General features: G+C 43.8%; 7 protein-coding genes and 1 non-coding gene across 8 annotated transcripts; 5 read left to right on the top strand and 3 right to left on the bottom strand.

The window, feature by feature from the left end:
- Positions 1-549: 549 nt before the first annotated feature.
- Positions 550-1,596, bottom strand: ONS95_000696 (uncharacterized protein; the record flags this gene model as incomplete). The annotated part of the gene is made up of 3 exons (XM_058493862.1): positions 550-898; positions 949-1,315; positions 1,371-1,596. 3 exons carry the CDS (start codon positions 1,594-1,596, stop codon positions 550-552), a joined length of 942 nt encoding a protein of 313 aa, XP_058364064.1.
- Positions 1,597-2,960: 1,364 nt separating this feature from the next.
- Positions 2,961-3,249, top strand: ONS95_000695 (uncharacterized protein; the record flags this gene model as incomplete). Its single annotated transcript, XM_058493861.1, has 2 exons — positions 2,961-3,192; positions 3,242-3,249. 2 exons carry the CDS (start codon positions 2,961-2,963, stop codon positions 3,247-3,249), a joined length of 240 nt encoding a protein of 79 aa, XP_058364063.1.
- A 6,874-nt stretch (positions 3,250-10,123) lies between these two features.
- Positions 10,124-11,152, top strand: ONS95_000694 (uncharacterized protein; the record flags this gene model as incomplete). Its single annotated transcript, XM_058493860.1, has 2 exons — positions 10,124-10,331; positions 10,410-11,152. 2 exons carry the CDS (start codon positions 10,124-10,126, stop codon positions 11,150-11,152), a joined length of 951 nt encoding a protein of 316 aa, XP_058364062.1.
- Positions 11,153-12,837: 1,685 nt separating this feature from the next.
- Positions 12,838-14,898, top strand: METAP2 (Methionine aminopeptidase 2). The gene is made up of 6 exons (XM_058493859.1): positions 12,838-13,256; positions 13,311-13,921; positions 13,978-14,244; positions 14,297-14,458; positions 14,513-14,599; positions 14,666-14,898. Exons 1-6 carry the CDS (start codon positions 12,977-12,979, stop codon positions 14,720-14,722), a joined length of 1,464 nt encoding a protein of 487 aa, XP_058364061.1. The 5' UTR covers positions 12,838-12,976; the 3' UTR covers positions 14,723-14,898.
- Positions 14,899-16,914: 2,016 nt separating this feature from the next.
- Positions 16,915-16,986, bottom strand: ONS95_000692. Its single transcript has one exon. It is a non-coding gene; the product is annotated as a tRNA-Met (tRNA).
- A 436-nt stretch (positions 16,987-17,422) lies between these two features.
- ONS95_000691 (uncharacterized protein) lies at positions 17,423-18,460 on the top strand (the record flags this gene model as incomplete). The annotated part of the gene is made up of 1 exon (XM_058493858.1): positions 17,423-18,460. One exon carries the CDS (start codon positions 17,423-17,425, stop codon positions 18,458-18,460), a length of 1,038 nt encoding a protein of 345 aa, XP_058364060.1.
- A 1,370-nt stretch (positions 18,461-19,830) lies between these two features.
- On the top strand, positions 19,831-21,238 carry ONS95_000690 (uncharacterized protein; the record flags this gene model as incomplete). The annotated part of the gene is made up of 7 exons (XM_058493857.1): positions 19,831-19,952; positions 20,065-20,239; positions 20,305-20,388; positions 20,436-20,558; positions 20,609-20,665; positions 20,715-20,920; positions 20,965-21,238. The coding sequence occupies 7 exons, from the start codon at positions 19,831-19,833 to the stop codon at positions 21,236-21,238; spliced, it is 1,041 nt and encodes a 346-aa protein (XP_058364059.1).
- A 72-nt stretch (positions 21,239-21,310) lies between these two features.
- On the bottom strand, positions 21,311-22,391 carry ONS95_000689 (uncharacterized protein; the record flags this gene model as incomplete). Its single annotated transcript, XM_058493856.1, has 2 exons — positions 21,311-22,165; positions 22,215-22,391. The coding sequence occupies 2 exons, from the start codon at positions 22,389-22,391 to the stop codon at positions 21,311-21,313; spliced, it is 1,032 nt and encodes a 343-aa protein (XP_058364058.1).
- Positions 22,392-23,255: the final 864 nt, after the last annotated feature.

Genomic DNA, 23,255 nt, shown 5'->3' with positions numbered 1-23,255 from the left:
AACGGGATTTTTGTGCTTGGAGACTTGGTGACCCTTGGATGTTTGATGGAGTGTGATGTTTGACCCCTCTGCGGGGTTGTGGAGGCGGCGGCATTTTCGGAGAGGTGCGGATTTTCAGGAGGTTTTGTGAGTGAATAATTGATGAAATCAATGGTAATAGCACATTCAGGCGGTGTAGGCTCTTCCTTGCGCGGAAAACAGAGGCGCCTCAACTCTTTGTTGGGACAATTGATGTGAGTCGATTGTGAGTTGGGGACGATGCGATCGGGAGTCAGATCTTCGGCTCGGATAGATCAGGTACCTAACCGTTCTTCAGCCGAAACGCACGTGATCTTCACAGTATCGAGCACTCCTTAAATCTGCCCCTAGCTTTGCCCATGTCCCGAATGAAGGCTTTGGAAAGAATTGTGTAACTATGATGGACTTGGCTCTTTGATATGTCGTATTTCATAGTGACGTAGATGTCAAAGACCCCAAATGGAAAGCGAATCACCAAAAGAAAATACGACCTTGAAGCTGTAAGATTGTTGACTGGCGCTCCATCCTTGCCTACGAAGCCAGCTGAGACGCAATAGTAGCTTTTATAGCTTCCTCAAACGTCTCCGTATCATCCGCATCAATCAAAGCATTATCCCTCTTCTCATACAACGTCCCACCCTCAGCCCAGATTCTCTTCAGCGTATATACCGTAGCCGACGGATTCTTGCTGGCATGAGCTTCCTTCTCGAGTTCTCTGAGCTTTTCATGGCTCGTATATGACACGCTCCAGTTATCTCCGGTTTGTCTCTCGAACTCGGCGACAATGTCGGCTGGTGTGGTGGTGAAAGAGTTGACTTTTAGAGCACGGTTCCGGGATGCTTCTGGGTGGAGAAGAGCTTTGACGACGAACTTTCCCACGCTGTGGAGTGTTAGCACCAAACTCAGACACTATTTGAAGGCGATACTTACTCGTTTGGTGTCGTCAGACTGATCGGCCCTTTCCCATCTCCAATGAGAACAGCTTTCTTCTCCTTGACATTGTATGATCCAATCTCAGGATGATTCGTCGCTGCACCAAGGTATCCTCCGACATCTGCATAAGGCCCAGTAACGACATATGTGTAGTCCAATCCAGATGTCTCCTTCAACGCTGCACGAACCTTAAGCTTGAACTGATGTGGTGGCTCATTCGCAGACTCGGGTCCGAATTCGATATCAGTTCCATATTCGGAGGGAAAGAATCGCTTGACTGTAGGTGCTTTCTCCATGAGTTTGATCCATCCGACTTGATCGCCAATTGCAACTCGACCGACTGCGCTGATCACAGTATCGACGCCTGCGGAGAAGCTGATCAGCAATAGATCTTGAATTTAATTGGGTAGCAGACTTACCTTGAAACGCCTTCAATAAGTCTTCTGGTTTGTTGACATCTCCAACAATAACTCCCACCCCTTTGGCACGCAAGCTATCCAGTAGTCCCGACTTAGCCTCTGCAGTCCGTGGCGATGTGAAGATAGCGATGTTTCCAAAGGAGTCTTTTGCTTTGACGATTTGATCAAGGATGTACGAGCCAATGTAGCCAGTTCCGCCTAGGATCAGGAGGTTCTCTTTCGCCATGTTGACCTTGTTCGATGGGCAATCGATTTGATATATTCTCGCGATTGAGGCCTGTTTGGTACGTGTTTATGTCTGCCGACCAATTCCAATTCTCAGGTGAGGTCACGGAATTTCCAGTCTTTATAGTTGTCGTCGATGTGTGGTTCCATGTTGTTTGTCACAATAGCGGGGTTGTATTTAGAAAGACGGGTGTTCAGCCTGGTCTGGCTTCGTAATGATGTGCCAAGACGCCTAGCTTCATGTAGAAGGTGGGGGTTACTGAAAGGCGTAGCGGGGTTGGTATTTTTGTATCGGCTCAACCCTCGATTGTAAATCACAGAAATCAAAGTTTCACTTTCGCCTCAAGTGGTATAATCAAAGGCGTCCTTGGATTTGAAGGTTGGCAGTGTACGAAGCTAACACAGTGGATGGTTAAATACAGCCGAGCTAAATTTATCCTACCATCCATTACGGCACGTCTAAAGTCGAAAGATATTTCGTGCAGGCACAGAATCTTGGATGGAGATACTGCGTACATTCCTCATATTTCATTGCTTTCAAGTTTACTGATGTTGCCAAGTACTAGTTTTTTTCGATTCATGTATCAGAGAATTCGGCAGTGTCGAGCTTATCGCAGCTATCAACTCCATGTTCGAATGCATTGCCACGCAGAAGTATGTGACGCATCTTATCCGGTGTTGATTCCACGAAGCAAAATGGCTCTCGCATAGAGCAAGACTTCGAGCCTACAATCAATACCGCGTTTTTTTTTTTTTTTTTTTTTACTTTCAGACCTGTTTCTATCACAACGCTAGATAAGTGTCTGGCCTGGATGCTGTAGAATGGCGTGGCACGCCACAGAGATCTGTAGTTCAAAGGCATGGATTTATTCAAGTTACCTTTCTGGTTGTTTCTCATTCCTCTTTTTTTTGCCTTTTTTCTTGATCAATTTCAGTAATTCTGTTAGGTTCGAAAGAATTTCTAAGTCCCGACAGTCTTCAAACTCTGCTTTGTAAAGTTTCGCACTGCGAGACGACAGCTACTAGAATATTCCTGTCAGCTCCAGTGAACTGGTAAGGGGCCCAGCTCATTCACGAACTGCACCAAGCTGTTTCTCTTTTGTATCTTTTCAGTCTTTCGAGATCTCATTCCAGGATACTTAAGTCCCGTCTCTGCCTCCTTGCCACATTATCTCGACCCCCTCGTCCATCCAAAATGGCAGCCTTCCGCCTCCAAAAAGCCACTATCTGGGATCTGAAACATATCATAAGCCTCCACTTCTCCGTCTTCTCAGAAGTCGACCCCTTCGAAAGACGGCTCTAGCCAGAGGGCCTGATCAGAGAACTATTCGATAAAACGCTCGAGGAATACTGTAAAAGCAATACATGAAGATGGAGGAGTCTCAGATATGGATGAAAATGGTCACCCCAAACAACATGATCGCTGCTTACGCGAGGTGGTGGATTGACGGCCAGGAGGATCTTGCTATTAGGGAACCGGTGCCTCACTCAGACGGAGAGTGTGAGGATCAGATCACGGCAGAGAAACTTCAAGATGAACTGGCGGGGCTTTCTAATGTACTGATGGCGAAGCATGTTAAGGAGGATAAGTATCTTTGTACGGCCACTTCAAATCTGTTTCAAGCTATTACTCACAAAAGTTCAAGGTTACTAATAACTCGTTTCGAACAGTTCTGGCACCATTGATCGTAGACAAAGAATATCGGAGACAGGGTTGTGAGAAAGCGTTGCTGAATTGGGGATGTGATTATGCGGAAAAAAAACGGTCTTCATTGTCACCTGCTGGCTATTCCAGATGCGAAGGAATTCTATCTCAGCCACGGCTTTGAGGAACTTGGCTCTTGTGTCTTGGAGGCTAGAAGTGGAGATGCTGGAAGCCAGGGCCGCGCAATGCCTTGTGAGAACACCTTGATGAGAATGAAATGAGGGGTTATGTTGTGCTGGACCTGGCTGTGTCTGTGGAGGTCTCTCTGATATCTGGGACAGAGAACGACCTCCAGACAACCGCGGGAGGACGTCCTACATCCTACTGGAAATGAAATAGAAATGATAGCTGATAAAGAAGTTGCAATGGTAAAATTTGTAAGAAACTTGGAAGTTGCAAAAGTAATTCATTCTTCAGATCTCCTCCAATGTCATGTGATTAGTTAAAATGTTCTGGTACGCCAATGGCAGGTACTCCACATACACGAGTTCCACGCCGCGTTGTGCCTCATTTTGACTCTCCCGCCAATCCCTCCATAAGCGCTGTTGTAGCAGTTTTTGATAGACTCGAGTCTCTGGTATCATCTAAGTCCAAAACCGCTCATATCTTTGTCTTGGAGTTCTCCATCTGGACCAGAACACGGGCCGGTATGGTTGAGGCCCAGCGGCTTGCAGCCGTTCGAGCATAGCTATGACTTCATCCTCCCATCCAAATCCTCCATTGTATGGCGATGGAACATCATTAATCCCCAATTCCAGCAAACAATAGTCTCTGTATCTTATTTTCACTTCCTGGTCCATCAAACTTCCTGCCTCGCTATGGACAGCTCGATTCAGGAAGAGGTCCTTAATATAGTCAATAGTTTTGCCGTTCTTGGCAAAACGGGAACTAACTGCCGTTCGTTGCCGCCTACCTTAAACAGACTAGCGTTCGTTCTAGCGACTAAAAACGGCTGTTAGTTAGTTAGATTTTTCACTAAACAGGTACGTTTTACTTGTTTTAGCTAAGTCCTTTATTACAGGCTGCAGCTAGCGTAGGTACTTAAAACTTAAAAGAAATCAAGTTTAAGTAAAGACTTTAAAACATATAACTTAAGTAATTCTTACTATAATCATATTAAATTAAGTTTAATTAAAAGCTATAGTAGAGGGTTTTTATTTACTGTCTTATTTGTAATTTTTAGCCGCGTAGTTATATTATAATTCTTACTTAAAGTTGTCTTGATTTTTACTAGTATTTTGTAATAATATCTTAATTTTACCTTATTAAAAATAACTCCCTTAACAGCTTGTTATCATATAAACAACACCTTTAACACCTTTAATACGTTAAATAACACTTTAATACTATAAAGACAACGTAACTGTTAAGTTTAGCTACTATTTAACTATCTACTAGCTAAAAACAATACTATACATTTAGTTCCTGTTAATTTAGACTTTATAACGTGTCGTATTATATTAAAAGCTTTTATAGCTTTAAAACCACTTTTAAAGCTTAAAAAACAATAAGCGTGAATATTTTAGTATATACTAAGTGAAGATATCAAAGAGAAGTATTATAAAGAGATTACAAGTAAAAAGTAATAACGTTATACTTACTATAGTTAATCTTACTTAACAAACAGTAAAACTAAGTCTGTAAAGCTTTATTTAACTACTTACAGCTTAAAGAAAGGTAATCTTTAAAACATAACTGTTACTTTTAACGACTCTACACGTTAAATACCTCTTAGCTCTAACTTTAAACGACAGCTAAAAATAAGAGAAAAACTTTAATTTAAGTAAAAGAATATAAAGACTATAAATAAACAAAGTATTAACCTTAACTAGCTAAAGCTACTCTACATAAGGTTTAATAGTTATTCTTACCTGTTTTAAATGTTAACTTTTTACAGATTTATCTTTATTTACTCTTAACTTTTACAACTTATTTTAAAAGTAAAATTCCGTAAACTCCTTAAATATCTCAACTTTAATATCTTATATTAACTACCTTAGTCTTATACTATAGTTGTAAAATAAGTAAAACGACAATTTAAAGTATATAAGATAAAGGTTAAAAACAATATTAAAACCGCGCAGTTAAAGATACACGTCTCTTATAACTTGTAAACCTTTATAAATAGTCTTTATATACTTGTAGTTATCTTTTATTACGTTAACACTAACAGTAAAATAAAAAGAACTGTTATAAGAATAAAACAAGTTAACAATAGTAAGATAAGTGAGAATCTAGCTTTAATTATAATAAAGGTTATTAAAGACTGGGAGATTTAACACAATTTAGGCTATTTTATAATAGATAATACTATAAATAACGACGTTATAATAAGAGTTTTATCTTTAAGTAAAGTATATACTTTCCTTATAGCTCTTTATTAATAAATTAGTAGAGATCTCTACTAGTCTTTTAGTATTCAATATAACCTGATTACTTATCAACTATACTACGCTAGCTATATTCTTAACATTTCTATAAAAGCTTTCCTTTTTATTACTAACGACAAGACTCTTAAATCTGCCAACTATAAACAAATAACAAACTAGTGGCTTTAATAAACACTAAAGGAGATAAAAGAATAATATAAAAAGAGACTACTTAAAAAGCTTTATAATTTTGTCGTTTTTATTTAATGTAATACCTTACGCTTCTAACGATTCCTTACTTTATCAGCTAATCGTCACCTTTATTAAGATAACGATATATACTAGAATTCATAATATACTATACTAAAAGTCGCCTTACTATTATAAGATGCGATTAAAAAATACTTTATAATATATAAAGATTTAGAAATTATAAAAGACTTGTTAAATACTAAAGATTAACGTATTTTAAGTAAGATTAAAAGGTTTTTAAAGACTTTTAAGTTATCTACTAAGTCACTTAAAGGCTTTAATACTTTCCTTAACAGCGTCTTACCTTTAATAGATTTTATACTTGCTTACTTTAAAAAAGCAAAAATAACTTATAAAGATAACATTAAGTTCTTTACTATAGTTAATTCAAGCTAGCAAAAGATAGATAAATACTACAGTAAAAGTAACAAATCTCTAGCCTATACTACAGCTTTTATTCTTAACTTTACGTAAAAGTAGTCGTATATTAAGAGGTTTTAAAGACTCTTATAGTAAAAAAAGGCAAAAAAGACAGTCAAGAAGCTTTAAAAGGACAAATATAAGCTAAAATTAACTATTTCGACTACTTTAACGTCTGCCACTCTTTTTACAAACAAATTCAAGCTTTAATTATAATAAGTTAATACACTAACGATAGTTTAAAACAAATATAAGCAATACTATCAAACAGACTATGTTTACAGCTACTATAGCGTTCTTAATTAGTAGCTTAAACTTGCGTAACAAAAAGCCTACTTAAATCTTTCAAAAATAGCTTTTAATATTTTATCTATTTCAACGATATCTTTTAATCTAAAACAAGTGTTTTTCACAGTAAAAATAACCCTTTTAAATCGCTAGAACAAGATAAGTATATAAATACTTAAATATTTAAAGTGTTTAAAGTCATAGACTAGTCTTATAGAGTAAAAGATAAAAGTTAAAGATATAGAGGTTATATAAAATCAGGTTTTAACAAGGCTAAGTGTTATAAAAGCAACTAAAGACACTATAAAGCTAGAATTATAAGTTAGTTTATCTCTTAGTTCTTAAAAACAACCTCGTTCCGTTTGTTTTAGCTTTACAAGAACTAACTATAGTTAGTTCTAAGGTAATAAAACGTCAGTTAGTTTAAAAGCCTTAAAACAACGTCGTTTGAACGGCCGTAAACTATTGACTACATTAGAGGTCCTTGAAATCTCCAAATTTAAAGTACCTAGCGGTGGTAACTGTGATCATTCGATATCGGTCGCTCAGGAAATTTCCAGCGATATCAGTGATGTTGTGGCGGGAGTGGGTAAATGTGGACTCCAGGGGTAGGCCCGGAACATCAAAACAGCTGGGGAGGCGAGAAAATTGATGTGAATAGTAATTTTTGACGATGTTCCAGGACTTAGAGCATGTCAAGCCAAGACCTGTAACACAGCAGCCGGTTTCGATCATTGCCTCGAAGATGAGGAGGATAATCTCGAACGGAAGCGCCATAAAACCATGACTTTGATATGTCAACGGCTCTGAGAATCAATTAGTCTTTGCTGGAAAGAATAGGACATCAATTCCCTACTTAAGAATACATTGATTTGGGGTCCCTAGTACAAGATCAAGGCCGTTGAAGTGCACTTGGGCGATGTAGGGGCTGCCGTAGGTATGACTTGATCCTCCAGTTGGCTGAGAGTCTCATTTCCTGCGGCTGAGATCTTGAATACGCTTTGGACAGACAGGTTTCTAAAAATCAAATAGTATTCCTAACGCGAATCTCTGTCGTAATACAAGATATGAGGATATTGGGAGCGAGTTGGTTTGTTGTCGGGATTGGCGCCGAGATTAGATCTGGTCTCAAGTGCTACTCTTAAAATAGATTGAGACAGAATGTTGCTGAGGCGAACTGTGTGTTGAAGTTTGAGATTGATTTCAAGGCTCTGCCTAGTCTGGATGGTGTTTATGGTTTATATCTGGCAAGGGAGGGTAAGAAGTGGTATTGATTGCTTGTTTGAGCTTCTTCCTCAAAGAAATCAGCTCCTTTAGTTGTCTACAAATTTTGATGAAGTACCTACTAATCTGTTCTTCTTACATATAGCTCACCATGCTCTTTCATAAAGAGTGTACAAAAGGCATTGTTTCCACCAGAAATATCGTGTTCAATGTTCTGAGGCGTGTGGAGTTCTTGATCCAACATCCGCGACATTTAACCAAAATGTCGCCATGTATTGGTAAAGCTAAAGAGCTAATTATGGAGTTGAGCTGAGGAAAAGGTGAAAGTGATATACAGTACACTCAAAAATTTCTCGTGCAGGAGAGTCAATATACTGAGAAAAAAAGGCACGTTCGACCTGCCAACGTGATCACAAGCTTAATTGAACATAGTCCCAAAGTAGCAAGCCCCGTCGGCCAATCCTTCGAACTCAGTCAGGGCTCTCTAGAGATCCCTAGGTGATGAGGAATGAAGCTTTTGGGCTTAGAAATTCTGTCTTCGTCCTGGAGAGGGCGGCGGAGAACAAAGGGTCCCATCATCTGACAATGAAAGAGCTATGTTGGCATCAACTGTGAGTCTGAAACTGATTATCTCAAAGAATAAACCTACATTCTATCTTGTCAGGCAAAGGCCCAACTCTCGCCCAACAATAATATGTATCAAGATTATGACTGCTTCAAGCTCCACCCACCACCATACGGGAGAAGATACGAGACGTGAACACGACGTCCTCGACCGCCAGCAGCCCATTTAGACCATTCGTCCCACCTCGGCCCAGATTAGTTACTCCCGCACAGCTTGCGGGAGATATGTATAATGCCATCGAGAAGCGAAGTGCGTTGAAAGTATGTTCTCCGGGAGGCGACCTGAAGATTTCCTACATTGATCCTCGATTCCGCCGATATCACCCGCTACTCCAGCCAACTTCTGAATATGAGCAACAACTTCGCCATTTCAAAGAGGACATCTGCCAAATGGTGTTGGAAGAGGTGAAACAAATTGATGGCCCGTAATCTCCATTGGCATGTTGAACATAGCCATGCTTTTGTAGTCTGCGTGTCTCTGATTCAACTCTCTTTCATTGACACCTGGCTTCTCCCCAAATATATCACGGTCTAGGAACTTGTGTGTGGTCAGAAAAATTTAATATCGATGTCGAAAGAAGCTGGCTACTCGTCCCATATAGCAAGGCGGCGTTTTGAATCCGTTGAGTGATTGCTGGACCATCGGGTGCATATTATGCAGAGGGATTGGCTTGGGATGTACTGATTTCAAAATAGTGTATAGATCCGGACATTTCAAGCCAAGACAAATCGTGCTGCAGTGTCTTTCATCGGTATTGTCGAAGAAGATAGAGAATATCAGTAGAAAGATGTCCAGTCGCAGGTCGGTAAGGAATAGCTCTCCGAGTTTGACTTGTCTCTGTCAAGTATCAGTCACAGCAGAATCCAGAACAGCTGTTTGATTGGTGGCCACGGCCGGCTGGAAGGAAATGACATACCCTCAGTGTGGACTGGTTGCTGATAAAGAACCAGTGCTGTTGAGAGGCTGGAAGGTCCCATAGGCTCGGTACCCTGGCGCTGAGTCTGTAATGGGCCTTTGTTGTTTAGGCCTTTGTTGTTTGACGTATTGCTTGGCGTTATATTGAGGTCTTCTATTAGGAGCCTATTTCGTGTTTCATATTGAAGAATTCAAAATGCATTTCGATTTTTTGTGCAAGTAGACAAGGTGTTAGTTGCATTGAGATTGAAAGATAGCAGTCGCCAAGTATACTAGGCAATTGACAATAGGAACCGTTTTCTAAGAACAAAATGAGTGAATCATATTTGAATCTCTACTTCACAGTCTATCAAACATATTTGCTTAGTAATGTGTTCTGAGCAGGAGATGCAGCCTTAAAGTATGTATATAACCGCAGAAGAATTACTGGCGCTCTCAATGTTGTCATTTGTTAGCAGGACAAGTCATGGGTTAATTTCGCCTCTTTGACCAAACTAATGCCTAACAAACCAAAATTCTACCTCCGATAGACGTAATCTAATCTCTTTTGACTTGTGAGAACTGTAGCTTAGAAAATTAATTGTTATGAGATTTAGCGCTAGCTTCCCAAGAAACCCGGGGTATCTAGCGTGCGTCGAGAGCTACGAGGTTGAGCCTTCTGACTCGAAGCTCAAATTTTAAAGTCTGAGAAGCTCTGCAACAGCAACTTCGAAGCTCAAAGGGTAACAACATGGCAGTCACGACGCTGTCGGCAATTCGTAGCAGCCTCAAGGTGGCTTACCATCGCCTGACGCGCAAGAGCTCCACATCGCTGTCAATACAATCGCGACGTCTCTCTATCCTCCAAAGCAAGACTGAACTCGAAGTTGAAGTCCAGCCTAATGTTGTGATCAAGGCCAAGCACAAATTCAAACATGAGATTGAGATCGTTGCTCTAGGTAGGCCATCACTAGGCTCTTCGAAGCTGTCACTAGACTCTTCGAAGCTTTCTGCGCAAGACAACTAACAGTCTGCAGATCCAGTCAAGATCGCAGCCTCACTCGAAGCTCCAGCCACATTCTCAGTTGAAACTCCGGCTACTCTCTCACTTGAAGCTCTAATCCCAATCTCACTCGAAGCTCCAGCTACAATCCCACTCGATGTTCCAATCACTGCTGTCACGGTTACTGGCAAGGCGAACTTCAACCGGAGATCACTCAAGATCATAGATCTGCCAAATGATGTCCTCCTCATGATCTTCGATCTGCTCGTCAAACACTCGTATTGCAAGACCTCCGCAACGTGCTTCGGACTTTCTCACCCCACCTTTTACCCAATCCTGAAGTCTTACGTCCCATCACCAATTGGCCTCAAAGACAACTACGAGATTATTCGAGGTTTACCTGGCAGTGAGACCATCTTTTCCTTGAGTTCCGCTATTGTCAACTTTATGGGTCTCGAATATCGAGTTGGAAACTACACTAGAAAGTTCCTCGCTCGCAGTGTCTATGGTGATGTCATTGGTCAACTCGAGATCGAACTGGATCGACGATATCACGCCTATACTGATACGGTTGAGATCGTGAGCAAGGAAACCGTCAAGGGCTTGACGCACTATGCCCTGCGAAGACTTGTGCTGCCAAACCCGTACGGTATGGGTAGCGAGTGGTACCCAGAGGCAATAAAGGTCAAGACAATTGCTGATCAAGGTGGAATTCGGCTGGGAAGCTTCGTAGAACTCATTGTCAATAAGCGTGGTGTCTCGTGGACTTTCGTCTGATAGGCTACAGGAACATGGTGGGGGCCAACACGGAGCACACAAGGCTGGAATGAGGTTTTAGCGGGAGTGATTTTAACGAATACAGCCATGGTGTTACGCGTTACATTATACATGGTTGGGCAGCGCGGCCTTAAAGATTGAGGTTCATCAATTACACAGAGCGAATTTGAGGATCTTCGCAGAAGGCCTGGTTGTGGTCAGTTGTTCTCCAATACTGGATTCAAAGGGAAGTTTTAGGCTTGAATTTCGTGCTGGTACTAGGTTACCTAGCTAATATGAGAGACATTGTCCACTCACAGCTTGAAAAAACATATCTCACCATGGTGACTTGGTATAGGCCAGGAGATCTTGACGGCCTTGGTCCCCCTTCTTGTGCTCCGCTCTGCTTATCATATTCCGGTAGATGCTGGGATGGATGTACTGTTACAATGGACTTGAACCATTCAGTGGAGAATAGCTCATTCAGAGCACGAACGAGGTTTGCAAAGAGTTTGGCTGCAACCAGAATGGTTTCCTGGACTAGAAACGAATCTTTGCTTGCTCTAAGCTAGTCCAGCAGATAGAAGCCTTGGGCAGTAGATATTGGTCGTATACTCCACATACATTTACCCAGAACAAAAATTCTTACAGGCGAAACATTGCCTCAGCACCGGCTGATATCGTTATTCTGGCGTCACCGAGGGCTCGTGAAAGCAAGGTCACGGGAGTAAATGGAGGAAGCACCCGTCTATAATGATACCGCCATCTGGCTAAAACAAAGTCTTCCACCTCCTGGGCCGCACACACCATCAACTGTTCCCAGTGATACTTTTTTCTGATAGGTTATCGTTGACAATGCTTGGAGTTGTTGACATAACGTTGGCTTAGCGAGTAATCCCTGCAGCTCAATGTCATTGAAAAGGCGTGGGCGTGCGGCCGCGCCAAGTCACTAAATCGATATCTTGTACTGAGCCCTGTTCGTCCCGAAAACAGCAAGAAGCTTTCAAAAGTCTATTTATTCTAATCACTCCACTTTATGAATTCAACATGGGATCAAAAACTCCTGAAAACCACCAGCAGACTCCCAATGGTAGATATCCTGCCTCAGTACCTGTGTACATCAGCTGACCCCCTACGGGGGTTTTCATGCAGACAACAACTATAATATGTCTGTATTTTGTCTGTATTCCTAGTAGTAGTAAAATATAGATATTCTTAGCAGTAGTAAAATAGAGACAAAATTCAGATAATGCCTGCTACAAATAGGTCATAAAGATGCAGACAGATCAGCGTAGCAAGGGTAGATAGCTTAGGCTTTATTTCAATCTTTGAGTGAAACACGTCCACAGACCTTTTTAACTTCACCCTCAGACTACTTAGAAAGGAGAGAAAGAGAGGGAGGCTTGAGTGTCTGAGGAAAACAGAGGAGGGGGACCTACCTTAGAGGGAGGCCTTACCTTGAAAGGAGACCTGGAGAGAGACCTTGGAGGGAGGGAGAGGAGGGAATGGGAAAAGGGAAGGAAATAAGAAAGAAAAAAAAAAAAACTTTACTAGTCAAAAAACTTTAAGAAATACAGAAAGTAGTAGTATTTCCAGTAAATTACAGGTAATGTCTGTAATCGTAAGACTAGAGACCCTGCCTACCCACTGATAAAGCTGTGCCTCTGGGTAGGGCGCACTAAAAAGTAAACGCTTACTTTTTAGGACGCGTTTGCTTTTTAGTACGCCCTTCCTGGAGGCGCAGCTTTACCGGAGGGTGGTGGTCTCTGATCCTACGATTAATGTTTGCATTTCCACTCTAAATCTTGAAATATTAATCAGAATCAGAGAATCTAGCCGAGAAAAATGCAGACAATTAACCAAAATACAGACAGAAAGTACGTCCAAAAGGGTCCTTTACAGACAGTATCTATAGGAAGTGCAGTCAGTGTCTGTCAAAAAACCCCTGTACGGACCCACCTCCAAGCTTCGAACTCCAGCGACCTCAAGCCCGCCAGTCTTGACTCCAAAGCCTCCAAGAATGGCTCCGGATCAGCGGACTTGGACCAAGGAGTTGTCAGTGATGATGATGACGACGACGACCATGCGAAAGGGGAAGCTAAAATGAATACCGCTTCCACCGCTGGTACATTCGCCTTCTCGGACAGATGAACACTCAGCCCGCTGACATACTCTCTAGAAAAGAAAAGGAATCGCAAGGGATGGAGGAAGAAGAAGGCCAAGAACGGTGCTTTGCCAGCTGCCGAGCTGAAACAGACCAGTCCCCCTCGTGTCCTTCTGTCGACTCTCTTCCCAGTTGGGTATCCCACGGGAGAGCTCATCCCGTATGAGAATCCGGCTCGTAAAACCGACGAAGAAACTCGCTACAACTCACGCCTCTGGGATCCAGACTTCCTGTCCGATTATCGCCAAGCTGCTGAAATCCATCGTCAAGTCCGCTACTATGCGCAGAAAGAGTTGATCAAGCCGGGAGCAAGCCTTCTCTCCATTGCAGAGGGTATCGAGGATAGTGTTCGTGCACTCTCTGGCCATCAAGGTCTTGTACCAGGAGATGGACTGAAAGCAAGCATGGGATTTCCAACGGGACTTTGTCGCAACCATCAGACTGCCCATTACACTCCAAATCCTGGCGACAAGGAAGTTCTGCTGGAGAAAGACGATGTCTTGAAAGTTGATTTCGGTGTGCAAATCAATGGCCGTATTGTCGATTCAGCATTCACGGTTGCATTTGACCACAAATATGACAATCTTCTTGCTGCTGTGAAAGCCGCTACAAACACTGGCATTCAGGTACGTCTCTTACGCACTTGAACTGCCATCCAACCCCGCACTAACTCTTGAGCCAGCTTGCAGGAGTTGATGCTAGAATGAAAGAGATTGGAGCCGCTATCCAAGAAGTTATGGAGAGTTATGAAGTCGAGCTCGACGGAAAGTTGTATCCAGTCAAAGCAATCAGAAGTCTTACTGGTCACGACATCCTCCGCTACCATATCCATGGCAACAAGCAAGTCCCATTCGTCAAGAACAACAGCAAGCAGAAGATGGAAGAGGGAGATATCTTCGCTATTGAAACTTTTGGGAGTACTGGAAAAGGGTATACTTATGATGATGGAGTAAGTTAAAGAGCTACAAATCCGAATGGGCTCGACATGCTGATACCAATAGCCTACCGTATACGGTTATGGACGGAATGAATACGTGTCTGGCGCCAATTTACGTCTTGCATCCGCAAAGTCTCTACTCAAGACCATCGACTCCCATTTCGGTACCATTGTGTTCAGCCGTCGTTATCTCGAACGCCTTGGCGTCACAAGCTACCATCTTGGGGTATGTATTTAGGTCTAGTAGGGCACAGTGCAATGAATAATTGTTATTTTGCAGATGAAACACTTGATTGACGAAGGAATCATCGAGAAGTATGGACAGCTTGCAGATGTGGAGGGCTCGTACACCGCTCAATTTGAACATGTGAGAACTCCTCCTTTGCAGGATTTGTCTGCTGAGCTACGCTCTGATACTGATGATTCGTTCTAGACAATCTTGCTACACAGTGGGGGGAAGGAAGTGATCAGTCGTGGTGATGACTACTAGAAGCTTGCCCCAGTGGGGTCCAAATTCTCAGTCCTCGTTTTGCTATGCTTTTCATGTACCCGCAGTGTCGCTCCTTGAAATCACTGGTTCAGTATTCAACATCCTGATAGCTCCATCTTTAGTTTGCTAGTTTGCTACTTCTTATCACAATCAACGCCACATTCTTTCCCTCTGCTAGTTTTCAATCAGGCGATAAGCCCAGATGACTGTAAATAAGTGATCTCATGTTTAGACCGGCTTGTCCATCGCTGAATTTAGATATTTAATGTACAGATAAACCCGTGGCTGGCTCCTCGGTTCCTCGTCACTTTCTTTCCGCAAAGTGAATCATAATAAACCGTTCAAGAATAAACAGGAACGTACGACTGAGTCATCTCGAACTGACAGAACCGACTCACCTTTCCACGAAACTGCTTGATTGACATCTTTTCTTTCAAAAGCGACAATTATCTTGGCTGCTCTATGCAGCTGTTCCTATTACGTATTCGCTATTTGCGAGACGCTCAGGCATGAAGTCTTCTGCTAATCACTTAGACAAGTTTGGTCGACTTTAATGCAAAGTCATGCTTATATGGATATTTACAGCTCTGGCATTTCTGCTCCTCTTCACTACCAAATCGCTTCGACATCAAGCGCGAGACAACGCCTGACTCCAGCACTCTTTCTGCTTGTCTTGACTAACAATCTCTCATCGATTTCGAACATCGAGACAACCCCTAACCTTCAACCTTACTCCCACCGGCAGTCATCTTAACATGACAGCTAATGCGATGGAGCCCATCTCGGTTCCCACAATTGAAACAGCCTCCCATAATTCACCGAGTCAAAGTAAGTCGAAGCCAAGCTGTTGTCCTGCAGATGAATCTGACTGTGAGCTCGCAGACAAGAGACTTGCCCCTCCGAAGTGGCCAACCTTGCGCACCTTGATGATCAAAAGCATCCTCAGAGGTCTTCTGTCTGTGTGCTACTTCATCATCAGCACGTCCACGAACATCGCAGAGACTCTGACTGGGTTGTTCACTCAAGCTGGTGATGAGATAACTGGTATTTTTTCCTCAATTGGAGCGTGTCAAGGCGAATGAGTTGACATTTACATCTTAGCATATGGCAATCGTGTAAACACTGTTCAACGAATCGAATTCATGACCTTGGGCAATATCCCTCACGATACACTGGTTCACCTCTTCCGCGTCATGCACGATGCTAGATCGTACGATGTGTCTGTTATATGTATTGGACTGTCATGCTCGTCCTTCTATCGAGTCTTCAAGTCATTCTATCTTAAACCCATTCCGCTGGCCGCCAGCTCAGGCGTTGCAATATTGGATGTTCCACTCTTTCCTCGGCGTAGAGACTGTGGATGGGTTAGCAGGCCGTGGCACGGTTGGGCTGCAATTCGACTTGCCCATCTCATCAGTTCTTTCATAGGAACCTCGGTATTGCCTAGTCCTCATAGAGAATTGGAAAGATGTCTTCGTGTCCATTGAGGTTTATGACGAGGAACCAGGTATCTCCGAAGAGCGACTGATACAACGACACGAAGATCACTATAGAATGCGGAACCAAAGTTTAAATTCCATTGGAGGGTTTCCCAGCCCTTGGAAGTACCCCGATCAAGAATGGTACATCAAAGCTGAAGAGTACGCGGAAAGCCTGGAAAGAGAATTGCAAAATGGATCAGATGCCGACTTGAGTGGTGTTCAGGATTATTTTGTTACCATATATTTTTTACAGTCAGCGGCTGGAGGACCAAGCATGGCAAGGATTCAGAGACTGTACAGAAATGGTAGAGACCTGAGATTTCGGATGGGTGGGAAAGGAGAGGGGTTTCGAAGGAGGCACTGAAGGAGCATAGAATTAATATTAGTTGGGATGACCCAAAATTGACCTCTGAGGAATGAACATCTGAGGAATGGACATTCAACAACGGACAGAATCTCAGAGCATTTTCAGTGATATGCGAACATCTGTATCAAGCGCAGAGAGAAATGCGACGGCGAATTGGTAGACGCCGGCTCACTACAGTAGGGAGGTAGTCCGAAATGTTTACCTTCATTTGAGATCATGTCGGCTAAATTTCGTCGCCGCCTGGAACGACTTCGGGACAAAAAGAAATCCAAAAATGGGAGAGAATCATTCTGCGGCAAAAGGAAACCATGGACATTTCCAAAAGGACAAAAATGAAAGTGTGATAGCAATTCCAAGTTTCGATCTTGGGACCTCAGGGTTATGAGCCCCGCGCGCTTCCTCTGCGCCAAATTGCTTTCGATTTACCTCAGTCGTGTAACTGGCTGGATGAGAGGAAAAGCTGTTATTCAATTACATATTCTCAACAAAATTTGCTAGACTTGCTGGGGTGCTACCCGGATTGTCATTGGCTCGCTTGTAATTAGGATGGACGATAAGCTGAGAGTGACCTTGACGCCAACCCTGACAAACGCAGCTCAGGACACTCTCAACTTAACAAATTCTTTGAACTGAGCCCCTGTTATCCCTCTCGTTAATATTACCTCGGCTCAAGGAGATCTGTTGTATTGTCAAGCACTCCTTTGCTCCAGCTCATTTACCCCAATTTGAGGTGTTCTTGATAATTCATTGCTGCCTGGAACCACTCGTTACCAAACGAAGTCTTCGCGGCCAGAAGAGCGTAAAATAGAGGCAAACTGTCACAATAATTCTGCGACTTATACTCTCAAGACGATGCAGCTCATTCAATCTGCCAGTACAGCCCTCTCTCGCCTATTCTCCTCATCCAGCACTCGTCATGACACCCATGCACTACACAACAGTCCTTCATCATTCCCTCAATTCTCCAAGCTCCCCGTAGAGCTGCGGCTAAAAATATGGAGCTACGCAGCGCCATCCAGAATTCTTCGAGTCCATCTTCACGAATACACTCCCCATTGGATAAATGATGAAAACAGATGGGAAGGCTATGCTCCCGAGCCAAACTCAAACCAGGACTCGGATACAGACGCGCCTGCCAATGCAAACCTCCCACGCTTCATTCCAACGCCAGTCGATCTACTCCCCGCCTTACCAATGTACGCAAATGAAGCTCTCAGGCCACAACACATGGAGATTACAGCCTGTACGTCGTCTCATCCTTGCGGCTGTAAAACCTACCCGCCAAAATCTCACAGCCTGCTGCCGATGCCGGGAGTCCTCTTAGCGTGTCAAGAGAGTTACGCGGTCCTATCGAAGCAGTATCGACGATGCCTTGAGAATGAATACAATGCCTGGGGATACGAAGTAGTCCTTCCATTTCGTGTCAAAGAATACCCGCCGTCAAGGCCTCCCGTTACAGGCCTCATCATGAACCCCTTGGCAGATACACTTCACGTGCGTGTCAACGTAGCAAGCTTTAGTGGTGTTATGGTCTTGAGAAGGTTCGCTGCCATAGTAGCTCAGCAGGTCCCTAATATCCAAAGAGTCATCTTCAGTCTTCACATTACCATGCCTCCGTACAAGTTCTGGGCCTCGGCACGCTTTCAATATTGGAAAAACTGGGGTGCCACTGGATGGTGGGTGCCTGCGAAGCATTTGATCAAGATGCCGGATTTGAGGGAAGTCGTTCTTGTGGTGCGCAAGAAAGAGAAGATGTTGCCTGTTGAGTGGAGGAATAGAACGGAGGGGCAGTGGGCGGAGGAGCTGCTGAAGGTTGAGGACCAGTGGCCTGCTGGTTGGAAAGGGAAAATACCATCACTGACTTTTGTGGATAATGTGGAAGATGCATGATACTCATTTGGGGGTCTCAAGTCCACTTGGAGGAATCTGCATCAATGACGGTGTTTCCGAGAATCTGCTATCCATTGCTTGCTTTCATCTATCCGCCGCCATGATGATTTGATCAAAGCAAACTGAATTGAAATATACAGAGTGAGCATTACATACTGGCGTGATACGAAACTTGACGACCAGCAAATTAGCAAGTGCAGTATTCTGCTTCGAGATAGATGCGCCGTCTGGCTTGAAAGTAAGCTTGAAAGTAACCTCGTATATGGTAATTCCCGTATATGGTAAAAGAATTTCCACAGCAGTTTCCTTTGTCGCATCCAGACCAATCCAGGCGGACAAGCAAACTCTCCGCTTACTCCCTCCAACTCAAGAAACGATCAATACCATTGAAGCTTATTCGGATTTACCTTTTCCCATTCGCAGACTATCGATGCACCATGGACATTAACCAACATCTGCATATCCCAATCAAAGTCCATCCTCTTATCTTCAGCACGCTATCCTTAGACTACTTCACTTGATGCAAAACAAGGAATCAGGTCGCAGCCCTATGATTTGTTTTCTTCGGTAAAAATAGCTAGAGCCTCAACATCACCCCGTCTTACGATGCACCACCTCCACGGCTTCAGCGAGCCTAAACCCCTTTCAGCATCCATTCTACACACCACTACCAGAATAGATCTAGAACCCTTCCACACCACGTTCAACGATCATTTTCATCCGTCATGACTCGCCCGCCCAAGCTGTCAATAATGTCACACAAACCCCTCCTCCTCAGCCCCACCTTGGCACAAGCTCCCACTACGCGGGGTCGCCCACCACTACACCAATAAAAGCACAACAGCACCACCGATTAGCGTTCGTGGCGTACCTGCTTGCCCATTCAAGATCTCGAGAAATCATGCGTTTCCAATAAATCTAAGCGGGCGGCAGACAGGACATGCATGACGACGTTAAACTCCTTCCATTCAGACCCTGCGTTTGGCTTGCTTGGGAGAGGAGAGGCGTGTCTGATTATTTGATGGATGGTGGTTTGGGCGTGGGAGGAAGCTATTGGCGTGTTGAAGATTGGGATGTGGCTGATAGGCCGTTGTTTGAGGGAAAACGTGGCTTGAAGACGGAGAGGTTTGACTGAAGTATATAGAGGAGGGGTCTGGAGCTTAGTGCTGGGTTTTGGTGAGAGGGATCTAGCTAGGTAGAACTCGTGCTGCTGCGTGTATTTTGTGTTCCTGAGTTTGGGCTTGCGATAAATATTCTCTGAGTATTTGAACATACATTTGGTCTTGATTTCGGAAGGAGTTTGCTCTGCTACAAAATTACTTGGACTCAAATTTCAACAAGAGGAGAATATCCGAGGAAAAGTTGTCACGATGAAAGCCATCCTTCTTGCTGAAGCGGGCGGGCAATATGCCCCAGTCGACAATCTTGACGTTCCAAAGCCTTCACACAAACAGGTTCTCGTCAAGTCTCTTGTGACGGGCATCAATCCAGTGTTCGTACCTACCCACCTACTTCAACCTTCTCGTTTCAACTTATCTCGTCCATAAATCAAGTCATATGAGATGAGCGCACATTCACATATCAATGAAACTGACAAACCCCAGCGAAGAGTTCATGCGCGCCGGTTTTCTGGTCCTCTCCTGGCCAATAGTCCTTGGCTGTGATGCATCCGGTGTTATCACAGAGGTCGGAAACGAAGTGACGAAGTTCAAGGTTGGGGATTCGGTGTTTGGATGTACGAGGTTGGGTGCGCCGGGGTATGGGACGTTCCAGGAATATGTATGTCCCTGCCGTCGATGGATTGGATTTAAGTCTTGTGCTGATGATTGCATTTTGGGAAATAGTTCCTGATGGATGAGAATATCACGTTCAAGAAGCCGGACAATATCAATCGAGAACAAGCTGCCACACTTGGGGTTGGGTTGTTGGTACGTGTGAGCGACAGTGGGCTTGATGTGGGTACTAATGTTCATAGACTTCATCCTTAGGATTGATCAGTGGTGCAGACATCGAACTTAAGTCAGCTGGAGGGAAGGTGGGCGATGAGTGGATTCTGGTTCTGGGTGCGGCTGGAAGCGTAGGACAATATGCCGTCCAGGTTTGGAAATCTCCAAATTATTGGACGATAGATTGGCTAACAGTCACAAGATTGCAAAACTCTGTGGATTCAAAGTCCTTGGATCTTGCTCACCGGCCAATGACAAGGTACGTGATCAAGAAAATAGGAGGAAGCCAGGATACTGATATGCAAAAGTTCCTGAAAACTGTCGGAGCGGATGCGACATTCAACTACAAGATTTCACTGGAAGAGCAACTGAAAGAAATAGCGAGCATCACAGGTGGAAAGTTCAGCCGAGTATTCGATGCAAGTGCAATGGCAACAGAGACAGGAATGGAAGCACTTGCTCAACACGGCGATTCCAAAGCCAGCACGAAATATTTCGTTACTACTAACGACTGGTAAGGTAGCAACTTGCTTGAAGTAACCGACTGACGTATTCCAGGGTGCCGATTGAACCAAAGAAAGGCATTACAGTCAATATGGTGTCCTTGGGGAAGATCGGGAAGAATGGAGATGAAAGCACTCGGCAGGTGAACCAGGATATTGAGGACTTCATCCCCGTATTGGAGAAGTATCTGGCCGATGGTTCATTGAAGCCGATGGATTATGAAGTGGTGGGAGATACTGGAGTGGAGGAAGTCTTGAAAGCACTGGAGGCGTTCAATTCCAAGAAGAGTGCCACGAAGAAGGTTGTGGTAAGACTAGCTGCAGAGTAGCTTACCTGACAGAATATACCAAGTTCGGGAATATCATGGCGTTTTGAGTGCTCGGGCAACCTGAACTGATGCTTATTCAGCTGTACTGCCATCTGAATAATACTCGAACCCTTTCGGCACAGGTGCATCGTCCTTGACTTTTAGGTCATCATCAACTATCATGAACGGGTTCTGCTTTGCCGCAACCGGTGCAACAACTGGTGTTGGAGTAGACGAAGCAGCCGCAGGAAGTCCGTTCCTTACAGTCTTCGTCATAAAGGCTGCCCATTCCCATGGCCTTGCCCTATCTCCTGGTAAGGAGTTGAAGTACTCCCATCCCATCACCCCTCCAAATCCAGGATATCTCATCTTCAGTGTAATCAGCACTTCCTGCAGCAGTTCAAATGGCACCCAGCCACTTCCATTTCCAGGATTAGTGACCATTCCAATCACGATCTTGTCTGCAGGAAAGCCTCTTCTAACTATGAAGTCGTACCCATTGGTGTTGCTCAGATCTCCCCATCCACAGTAGAACTGTGTGTTGTACCACCCTATCTGCTTTCCGCGCATGACTTCCAAAGCTTCGTAACTGAATCCACTGAGGTTGTGTTCTGGTCTTTCGGACATTAAAGCTGCTGCGACGGGCGCGAGTGTGATGATGAAGTCGTTTCCAAAATCGCTCTTCAATCGATCGATCAATCGTATTACGCCCGCCAATGTCATGCTTTCCTCAACGTCGAGATCCAGCCCATCCAGATTCCGCTCTCGTATCAGGTCCCGTAGAGGTATATAGTACGCTTCGAAGGTGACATCGTCGAGGTCAAGTCGTGTGAAGGAACCTTTCGCTGCGCCTCCAAGCATGCCCAGCACTTTGATGCCCGAAGCTTGGAGTATCCGCAGCTCAGCCCATAGTGTCACGTATCGAAGGTCTCCAGGTACGTGATCGTTCTGCGGATAGGTTAATTCAAGGTTTCTTGGAGTTGGGAGGAGGATGTACCAGATGTATGTTTCCAGGAGGATCATTGAGGTGTATGGCGGCAAGGTTGACGTGTGTCACCGATATGTTCGGCTGTGTGATTATGGGGAGAATCGAGCAGGGCGTACCATCTGGATTATGCTGTGTCTGGTAGTATATGATTATTCGTGGTGTTGGAGGAGGAGGTAGAGGAGGCATTTTAGGTTGAGGTTTGAAGAGAGACGGGAAGTACAGCCATCGCGGGGCTGGGGATTTGGTGGGGTTCAGGCTCGGCTTCAGCGTATTCGCTTGCGGATAATTAGAGCCTCGCCTGTTGTGTTTACAGTCCGAAATACAGTAAGGATCTCGAACAACGTGAATGCTTTATAGTTTTGGAATTGTAAACAGTGGCCCAAAATATTTCAGGTTCATGTGTCACGATTATCAGGTGCTATGCGTAATTCGAAAAGTTTTTGTAAGCATCTTTAGTCCTCCTTCCAGCGCTGCAGTGCGCCAACACTGCGGGCCCATTTCTGAAGACCATGAAATAAACGCTGCATGATCATTTGACAGATACGCTTGGGGCATCATTTCATAAGATACTTTGAAATTGAGCGATTCTGTACCCAGGCTTTCGGTGGCGTTCGAGACAGGGTGGAAATACAGTCTCGCGTAGATTCCTAATATACTCACATTCCTCAACACCATTCCTGCTAACATTCTTTGGTGCCCCTTGTTCTCTTATATTATTCGAGCATCGAAATTTGGTAGCGGACGGTTGGCGATGTCGAGGTTGTTCAATGTGATACTCTACATGTTGTAAGGTAATTGAAGAGTCCCAAGGTTTTACACGGTGGAATATTCTGTGAAGTGACTTGATTGAGCTTGAGAGATTTACCTGTTGGTGAGCGAGGCAGACTATATAAGTAGTCTTTGCATTCCAATGAGCATTCCTCATGCCGTAACCTCAATCTAAAGATCAAACAAAAACAAAATTTTCAATACTTCTGCATCGTCATTTACTTCTGTTGCAGTCAAAGATGATCCAGGTATTGGCATAATTGTGTCTAACCCGCGACCAAC

The sequence above is a fragment of the Cadophora gregata genome (genome assembly GCF_030347475.1).
Source record: "Cadophora gregata isolate MNR1 chromosome Unknown scaffold_1, whole genome shotgun sequence".
NCBI classification, from domain to species: domain Eukaryota; kingdom Fungi; phylum Ascomycota; class Leotiomycetes; order Helotiales; family Ploettnerulaceae; genus Cadophora; species Cadophora gregata.
Note: the sequence above shows the minus strand (reverse complement) of the source record. Positions and strands in the feature narration are given on the sequence as shown.